Source organism: Physeter macrocephalus, chromosome 15 (assembly GCF_002837175.3).
Source record: "Physeter macrocephalus isolate SW-GA chromosome 15, ASM283717v5, whole genome shotgun sequence".
NCBI lineage: Eukaryota > Metazoa > Chordata > Mammalia > Artiodactyla > Physeteridae > Physeter > Physeter macrocephalus.
Genome location: NC_041228.1, coordinates 74,798,348 through 74,808,304, shown reverse-complemented (window position 1 = coordinate 74,808,304; position 9,957 = coordinate 74,798,348). Strand labels below are relative to the sequence as shown.

Genomic DNA, 9,957 nt, shown 5'->3' with positions numbered 1-9,957 from the left:
TGCGGGATCTTCCCGGACCAGGGCTCGAACCCGTGTCCCCTGCATCGGCAGGCGGATTCTTAACCACTGCGCCACCAGGGAAGTCCCCTAAACATGAAATGTTTGGATAAGAGGATCTCAAAGGATTCCTCTAACCATAACACACACACACACACACACACACACACACACACACACACACACAGGGCCATCATTATATCCCTGGGATGTTGCCTTCTTAAAATAAAGCGGTTAAATTGAAAGATATTTTTGAATGAGTGGTGAATTAAGCTTGATTTTGGACACTGAGTCCTACAAGATTAATGATTTCCCCTTACTCACTACGCAGACCCTATACTGTGTGGGTGCAACCTACTTTTACGTTGAATACATTTGCACTGAGAGGATTTGTTAGTAACTTAAAAATGCAATTGCACAAGCAGGTGATTTAATCCATTCCGTCCCCCACCACCGTTTCTCATTTGGATGCTATAACTTGCATCCACCATAGGTCAAGGGAAGTGCCAGTCAATAGTTTTTTTAGGCAGCAAGCCTTTCCTATTGGTCCCCAAAATAACCTAGTCATACCTTAGAGGTATCATCGCCTTCATCCTCATGCACTGAGCTGGACGGCGAAGGAGTTGCAGACTTGCTTCCGGGAGGAGACGGCGAGTTGTGGGGGACACTGCTTCCCCCCATGTTCAATCCAAGCTGAGCACTTAGCTGAGACTGGTTGATGGTGGTGAGCTGGCCGTGCTGCATCATGCCTGGCTGCTGCCTGAGCTCTGCAGGCTGGCCCCTTGGCCTCATGGCTGCCATCTGAGGGTGGGCGCTATACTGACTTCCTTCTGGGCTCCGTATATCCTGCATCTGTAAAAAATATGCAGAGGAATAATTTTTCACAAAACTTGTTTCTGGAAAAAATTTTTAAAATTCCCTAGGCTTCAAAACTCCATTAGGATGTCCTGCTAAACTATACACATTTCCACCCCCTCCCTCGGAGTAGGATAAACCCTAACAGTATATATATCACCCTGAGTTTGAGAATTCGGCCAACATCACATTTCATTACTCAAGACCTGGTTGATTATATTTACAGTCCTTCTTTACATTGCAACGAAATGCAAACATATAGCATTAACAGCTATTTATGGTGTAAGTTTCAAAATATTGATGCTTATTAGAGTGTCAATATTATATAATTATTAGTGATTACAGCATTCACAGTAATTCATGAAACTCTATTTCTTTGATTCTCATCATTTAAAAAAGGCTTTGAAAGTTAAGCATACTATGGTTCTCAGTTTACCTCTACATAGGCTAGTACTGGCCAAATGATCTACGAACTTCCGACTCAGAACATTTACAGGCTGGTATTAACCAATTGATTAATTGACTATTGAAATGATTTGACTACACAGTCCGATTTGAAAGTAAAGCTCTAAAGTTACAAGGTCACCATATTAATCCATTATGCTATCTGGGTCACTGCTTTTTAGCCTTAATGAGACTCACTCTTACAATTCAAGCAGTGAATTTCATCTCTGCAAGAATTAGAATTAAAAGCATTGGAGGATGAAGCTCTTAACATATCTAGAGGTCAAATGTGTTGTAAGAAGAGTGTGGTGGGTTTCACTTAATGTTTCTCTGTCATTTTCAAACTTAAAATAACGGGGACTATTTTGTGGTGCTTACAGAAGCAGCTCAGTTTTGTTCACTCTGAAGGGCATTGGGGAGTTCATGCAGGTAGAGGGTTCATAAAACAAGAGAGAAAAAAAGAAACAAATGGAAAAAAGGAGGGCAGCGAACAGATATGTGTTAACGTTACATTTGGGAATGGAAAAAGTAAAACTAATGTTACCTTTCTTTGTTTCATTAAAAAAAAACCCCATATAGTGTCAGAATGCCTAGTAACTACCCATCTGCAAATGTTACCACCAATGACATGGAAATAATGAAAAGGTCAATTAAGTAACTTAGTCATAGGATTTTTTTTCTTTTGGTAATAAAATCATTTTCTACCAATGCTCTCTAGTCATTTTACCAACCTAGTTAGACCTCCCTGAAACCAGAGTGGTGACTGAAGAGGTGTCTGCCCGTGTTCTCTGTATTCGGTTCACTGTCTCCTCCATAAGGCATCTTATTAGTCACACCTTTTGACCTTTCCAAGTCTTGCTACTGCTTCATCTTCAGACTCAGTTCTAGGAATCCTAGACTCTGGCTCTCCTGGGTGAAGGGTTAGTCTGGCTCTATGGCTTTGTACCCATTGATTTCCTGGCTTAAATCAACCTTTTCCCCGTAATTTAAACCACATTCCTCCAATCCTTCAAAAGTAGCTCATAGCTCTCCTTTTTATGAAACCCCCCATTAAGCAGGTATCACTATTCAGTGATACATGTTAGCACTGCAGAGGCTCTAGTGACACGTTCTCAATCTACAGAAGAGGAGACTGAGGGGCTTTGAATGTCTGTTGAATAAATATATAAATGAATGACTAAAACCCAGAGATCTTAAATGACTTCCCCGAGCCACAGAGTTGGAGTTAAAACCTACATCTCTCAATTCCAGTCTTTGATACTTCCTACTGTATTAAGCAGCGGATGCAATATTTTACGTATCCCAAAGAGAGAGTTATAGTTAATTAAAGCTAGTCAAAAACACCCATCCAGTATTGCCTACCCAAATCCATGGTTTTTGTCTAGTCCATTCGTGGTGCCTCCACTCACATTTACTAAAATAGTTTTTGTTCCTGCTTAACTGTTCCTATAACCTCCACAATCTGACCTTCCCTGTGAAATAATACGAGCTTTCACAGTTATCCACAAAGTTGTGCCGCTGAGTCTTCTTCAGGCCCATACTCTAAGGCCCTACTGTGTTCTTCCTTATACCCTCAGCATGTAGAACGGGTCTCTCATTGTGGGCACAGAGTAACGGGCCGCCCATAAAGGGCACTGTCCTATACGGGGCAGTTCCCTCTCCCAGCCCTGCACCAAATAAAGCACTCACACGCATATTCAAACATATCTGTTTGTAGAGGACACATTTTTAGAGCCCTGCAAATTAAAAATGTTTACTAACAAAATCATACTGTAAATTATCTTTCCAAACGTATGTAGCTAATTGATATCTTTATTTCTCTGTCACATAAATCCCAAGTTACAAGCATGAACAGCTGTAACCTATCTGGAGCCCACTTCTCACTCTTTCAGAAATATTGTGGCTTTCATGTGACATTGCAGATGATCTCTAAATTGACTTACACGCAGAATTTCCAGATTTACGACTACAAATTTCACTTTAGAGCACCTATCTCTTCCTCCATTTTGGAATCTTTTTTATTGTTTTCTCATGCTAATTAGTGTGGTGGGTAGATCTCTGAGAACTAAAATTGTATTTCCACCTTTGTTATATGAGTAGGAGGAGGTGGGCACGGTGGAAGGCAGAAGGGAATCAATCTGGGTCGGGACCACAGAGTTCTCAACAGGGTACCACTTTTTCAACAGACTCATCATTAGTTCAAAATATGGTGTCACCAATGGTGTTAGGCCAGCAGACAGCAGCTTGAACACTGAATCAAAGAATAATTTTCCTTTGTGGAGGGTGGCAAGCACAAATCAGAGAGCATACTCATCTCTTTAGGCCTCAGATGCACTTAGAAATAGATCTTAACACCCTTGGTGACATTTCTGAATTAGGAGGAGTTTTTCCATTTCACCTTGCTTTGACAGAAGTCAGTTTACTATTTATCACTGCCTAATGTATAATATGGGGCAAATTAAACTGGAGGGACTGATTACTGAAAACTAAGAATAATTAGTCAGCTCATGAAGGTAAGCAAATGTTCTGATTACTGGTTTCCTTCTAGGAAGATAGTGACTAACTACGGGTCTTAATGTGAAATACGAAACTTCAACTTGCAAAATATTATTTCCTGTTACCCTCCAGTATTTTCAATTTACCGTGAATAATTCACTTAAGTCATGCTTAATCTCAGCTGCTGTTCTGATTCCTTCCAGCTCCTTCATTGACTTCTATTCTTCTTACAACTTTCCACCCCTAAATGATTCCCTAATATTCTGGTTTTTTGTTTTTGTTTTTGTTTTTTGCGGTACGCGGGCCTCTCACTGTTGTGGCCCCTCCCGTTGCGGAGCACAGGCTCCGGACGCGCAGGCTCAGCGGCCGTGGCTCACGGGCCCAGCCGCTCCGCGGCATGTGGGATCCTCCCGGCCCGGGGCACGAACCGGTGTCCCCTGCATCGGCAGGCGGACTCTCAACCATTGCGCCACCAGGGAAGCCCCAACATTCTGTTTTTGAGTCGCACTTCTTCATCCAGCTAAGATGCATCATGATTTTGTTAATGGGGAATGTTGTAAATGAAAACGTACAATTCTGGCCCAAACTCCAGGTCTAACTCTGCTAGATGTCACTACTTGGACATCACCCCTGCTGGAAAACCGAATAAGGTTTTCTTTCTCAAAACTATTTTGTACTCTGTGTCCAATTTCTTTCGATGATACCTTCCTCCTCCCCGTCTCTTCTACTCAAAATGTTCTAGTAATTTTGGGTTCATTCCTTTTCTATCAAACTCTTGTGAGTTCCACTGAGTCTGCACTACGATACCCCTTCCATCTTCCCTTCCTCTCACTCACACACCATTCACATATTTCAGGCCTTCATTCCTTCCTCACTTGCGACAGCTTCTTAACTAAAAAGAACATCTTCACATCCACCCTGAAGAGTACTGTAAAATTAATCTTCATGAGCCAGACTCAAAACCTTCCCAGTGGTATCTGCCTACCAAATTGAATCCAAACTGTTTAGCATGCCATTCAAGATTCCAAATGAACTTTATTCCTTATAAGTGCCCTTCACACACTTGACTGTTCAACCAAACCCAACTAATTGCTTTCCTTTGCCTCTCTCTCCCTTGAACATGTGCCTTTGTCTATGCTGCTCTTTCAGCATTCACTTTCTGAGCATTTGCTGTTTGAACTTTTGAAAAACAGTTACAAAAAAACACTTTGCTCAGTGATTTGTGGTTTGCACAGAACTTTTACCTACTGGGCCTCATAATTCCCCTTGGAGGTAGTTCTATAGAAATGGCTGTTTTGTACAAGTTTATTGAGAATGGTAGAGGATAAATGGTCTCAGATCTCTCTACCAACAAAGATTAAAGTAGAAATACGCTTATTTTACATATTTGTGATCTTTTCACAATTCCACGATGCCATTAGCATATTCACATATCCAAACCCTGAAAATACTGGGTTGGCCAAAAAGTGACTATGGTTTTTAAGTAAAAATAAAAGACACATTTTTCATTTTCGCCAATAACTTTATTGAACAACGTATTCACCCTTCTATTCCACTACCTTCTGCCACTTTCCAGGCAACTTCATAATTCCATCATCCCAAAACATTTTATCTTTTTGAGCAAAGAACTGTTCCAGGTGCCTTTTTTTTTTTTTAAACATCTTTATTGGAGTATAATTGCTTTACATTGTTGTGTTAGTTGCTGCTGTGTAACAAAGTGAATCAGTAATACATATACATATATCCCCATAACCCCTCCTTCTTGCGTCTCCCTCCCACCCTCCCTATCCCACCCCTCTAGGTGGTCACAAAGCACCGAGCTGATCTCCCTGTGCTATGCAGCTGCTTCCCACTAGGTATCTATTTTACATTTGGTAGTGTATATATAAGTCCATGCCACTCTCTCACTTCGTCCCAGCTTACCCTTCCCGTGTTAGCACACGGTATTTGTTTTTCTCTTTCTGACTTACTTCACTCTGCACGACAGACTCGAGGTCCATCCTCCTCACTACAAATAACTCAGTTTCGTTTCTTTTCATGGCTGAGTAATATTCCATTGCATGTATGTGGCACATCTCCTTTATCCATTCATCTGTCGATGGATACCTAGGTTGCTTCCATGTCCTGGCTATTGTAAATAATGCTGCAATGAACATTGCGGTACATGACTCTTCTTGAATTATGGTTTTCTCAGGGTATATGCCCAGTAGTGGGATTGCTGGGTCATATGGTAGTTCTATCTTTAGTTTTTTAAGGAACCTCCATACTGTTCTCCATAGTGGCTGTATCAATTTATATTCCCACCAGCAAGAGGGTTCCCTTTTCTCCACAACCTCTCCATCATTTATTGTTTGTAGATTTTTTGATGATGGCCATTCTGACCAGTGTGATATCTCACTGTAGTTTTGATTTGCATTTCTCTAATGATTAGTGATGTTGAGCATCCTTTCATGTGTTTGTTGGCATTCTGTATATCTTCTTTGGAGAAATGTCTATTTAGGTCTTCTGCCCATTTTTGGATTGGGTTGTTTGTTTTCTGATATTGAGCTGCATGATCTGCTTGCATATTTTGGAGATTAATCCCAGTTGCTTCATTTGCAAATATTTTCTCCCATTCTGAGGGTTGTCTTTTTGTCTTGTTGATGGTTTCCTTTGCTGTGCAAAAGCTTTTAAGTTTCATTAGGTCCCATTTATTTATTTTTGTTTTTATTTCCATTTCTCTAGGAGGTGGGTCAAAAAGGATCTTGCTGTGATTTATGTCATAGAGTGTTCTGCCTATATTTTCCTCTAAGAGTTTTATAGTGTCTGGCCTTACATTTAGGTCTTTAATCCATTTTGAGTTTATCTTTGTGTATGGTGTTAGGGAATGTTTGAATTTCATTCTTTCACATGTAGCTGTCCACTTTTCCCAGCACCACTTACTGAAGAGACTGTCTTTTCTCCATTGTATATTCTTGCCTCCTTTACCAAAGAAAGGTGACCATATGTGCGTGGGTTTATCTCTGGGCTTTCTATCCTGGTCGATTGATCTATATTTCTGTTTCTGTGCCAGTACCATACCATCTTGATGACTGTAGCTTTGTAGTATAGTCTGAAGTCAGGGAGCCTGATTCCTCCAGCTCCGTTTTTCTTTCTCAAGATTGCTTTGGCTATTTGGGGTCTTTTGTGTTTCCATACAAATTGTGAAATTTTTTGTTCTAGTTCTGTGAAAAATGCCATTGGTAGTTTGATAGGGATTGCATTGAATCCGTAGATTGCTTTGGGTAGTAGAGTCATTTTCACAATGTTGAGTCTTCCAATCCAACAACATGGTATATCTTTCCATCTGTTTGCATCATCTTTAATTTCTTTCCTCAGGGTCTTATAGTTTTCTGCATACAGGTCTTTTGTCTCCTTAGGTAGGTTTATTCCTAGGTATTTTATTCTTTTTGTCGCAATGGTAAATGGGAGTGTTTCCTTAATTTCTCTTTCAGATTTTTCATCATTAGTGTATAGGAATGCAAGAGATTTCTGTGCATTAACTTTGTATCCTGCTACTTTACCAAATTCATTGATTAGCTCTAGTAATTTTCTGGTAGCATCTTTAGGATTCTTTATGTACAGTATCATGTCATCTGCAGACAGTGACAGTTTTACTTCTTCTTTTCTGATTTGGATTCCTTTTATTTCTTTTTCGCCTCTGACTGCTGTGGATAAAACTTCCAAAACCGTGTTGAATAATAGTGGTGAGAGTGCGCAACTCTGTCTTGTTCATGATCTTAGTGGAAATGGTTTCAGTTTTTCACAATTGAGAAAGATGTTGGCCGTGGGTTTGTCATATATGGCCTTTATTATGTTGAGGTAGGTTCCCTCTATGCCTACTTTCGGGAGAGTCTTTATCATAAATGAGTGTTGAACTTTGTCGAAAGCTTTTTCTGCATCTATTGAGATTCTCATATGGTTTTTATCCTTCAATTTGTCAATATGGTGTTATCACTTTGATTGATTTGTGTAGATTGAAGAATCCTTGCATTCCTGGGATAAATCCCACTTGATCATGGTGTATGATTCTTTTAATGTGCTGCTGGATTCTGTTTTCTAGTATTTTGTTGAGGATTTTTGCATCTATGTTCATCAGTGATATTGGCCTGTAGTTTTCTCTCTTTGTGACATCTTTGTCTGGTTTTGGTATCAGGGTGATGGTGGCCTCACAGAATGAGTTTGGGAGTGTTCTTCCATCTGCTATATTTTGGAAGAGTTTGAGAAGGACAGGTGTTAGCTCTTCTCTAAATGTTTGATAGAATTTGCCGGTGAAGCAATCTGGTCCTGGGCTTTTTCTTTGTTGGAAGATTTTTAATCACAGTTTCAGTTTCAGTGCTTGTGATTGATCTGTTTATATTTTCTATGTCTTCCTGGTTCAGTCTCGGAAGGTTGTGCTTTTCTAAGAATTTGTCCATTTCTTCCAGGTTGTCCATTTTATTGGCATAGAGTTGCTTGTACTAATCTCTTATGATCCTTTGTATTTCTGCAGTATCAGTTGTTATTTCTCCTTTTTCATTTCTAATTCCCTTGATTTGAGTCTTCTTCTCCCTTTTTTTCTTGATGAGTCTGGCTAATGGTTTATCAATTTTGTTTATCTTCTCAAAGAACCAGCTTTTAGTTTTATTGATCTTTGTTGCTGTTTCCTTCATTTCTTTTTCATTTATTTCTGATCTGATCTTTATGATTTCTTTCCTTCTGCTAACTTTGGGGTGTTTTTGTTCTTCTTTCTCTAACTGCTTTAGGTGTAAAGTTATGTTGTTTATTTGAGAGTTTTCTTGTTTCTTGTGGTAGGCTTGTATAGCTACAAACTTCCCTCTTAGAATGGCTTTTGCCACATCCCATAGGTGTTCGGTCGTTGTGTTTCCATTGTCATTTGTTTCTAGGTATTTTTTGATTTCCTCTTTGATTTCTTCAGTGGTCTCTTGGTTATTTAGTAGCATATTGTTTAGCCTCCATGTGTTTGTATTTTTTTCAGTTTTTTTTCCTGTAATCGATATCTAGTCTCATAGCGTTGTGGTAGGAAAAGATACTTGATACAATTTCAATTTTATCATTTCCTTCATTTCTTTTTCATTTATTTCTGACCTGATCTTTATGATTTCTTTCCTTCTGCTAACTTTGGGGTGTTTTTGTTCTTCTTTCTCTAACTGCTTTAGGTGTAAAGTTATGTTGTTTATTTGAGAGTTTTCTTGTTTCTTGTGGTAGGCTTGTATAGCTACAAACTTCCCTCTTAGAATGGCTTTTGCCACATCCCATAGGTGTTCGGTCGTTGTGTTTCCATTGTCATTTGTTTCTAGGTATTTTTTGATTTCCTCTTTGATTTCTTCAGTGGTCTCTTGGTTATGGAAAAGATACTTGATACAATTTCAATTTTCTTAAGTTTACCAAGGCCTGATTTATGACCCAAGATATGATCTATCCTGGAGAATGTTCCATGAGCACTTGAGAAGAAAGTGTATTCTGTTGTTTTTGGATGGAATGTCCTATAAATATCAATTAAGTTCATCTTGTTTGATGTGTCATTTAAAGCTTGTGTTTCCTTATTTTCTTTTTCTTTTAAAAATTTATTTATTTTATTCACTTGTAGCTGTGTTGGGTCTTCATTGCTGTGCACGGGCTCTTCTCTAGTTGCAGCAAGTGGGGGCTACTCTTTGTCGCGGTGCACAGGCTGCTCATTGCGGTGGCTTCTCTTGTTGCAGAGCACGGGCTCTAGGTGCGCAGGCTTCAGTAGTTGTGGCTTGTGGGCTCGGCACTTGTGGCTTGTGGGCTCTAGAATGCAGGCTCAGTAGTTGGGCACATGGGCTTAGGTGCTCCATGGCATGTGGGATCTTCGCGGACCAGGGCTCGAACCGAATTCCCCTGCATTGGCAGGCGGATTCTTAAACACTGGGCCACCAGGGAAGCCCCTCCTTATTTATTTTCTTTTTGGATGATCTGTCCATTGGTGAAAGTGGGGTGTTAAACTCCCCTACTATGATTGTGTTACTGTCAATTTCCCCTTTTATTTGCCTTATGTATTGAGGTGCTCCTACGTTGGGTGCATAAATATTTACAATTGTTATATCTTCTTCTTGGATCGATCCCTTGATCATTATGCAGTGTCCTTCTTTGTCTCTTGTAATAGTCTTTATTTTAAAGTCTATT

The 9,957-nt window shown here is 39.7% G+C and overlaps 1 protein-coding gene across 6 annotated transcripts in view; it reads right to left on the bottom strand.

The window, feature by feature from the left end:
* Positions 1-9,957, bottom strand: part of TOX (thymocyte selection associated high mobility group box) — a 302,864-nt gene that overhangs the window by 45,826 nt on the left and 247,081 nt on the right. For all 6 annotated transcript variants that reach the window (XM_028500656.2, XM_028500655.2, XM_024127037.2 and 3 more), the window contains one exon: positions 568-849. In XM_028500656.2, coding sequence (XP_028356457.1) covers positions 568-849 — 282 coding nt within the window. The remainder of the gene's footprint in view (positions 1-567; positions 850-9,957) is intronic.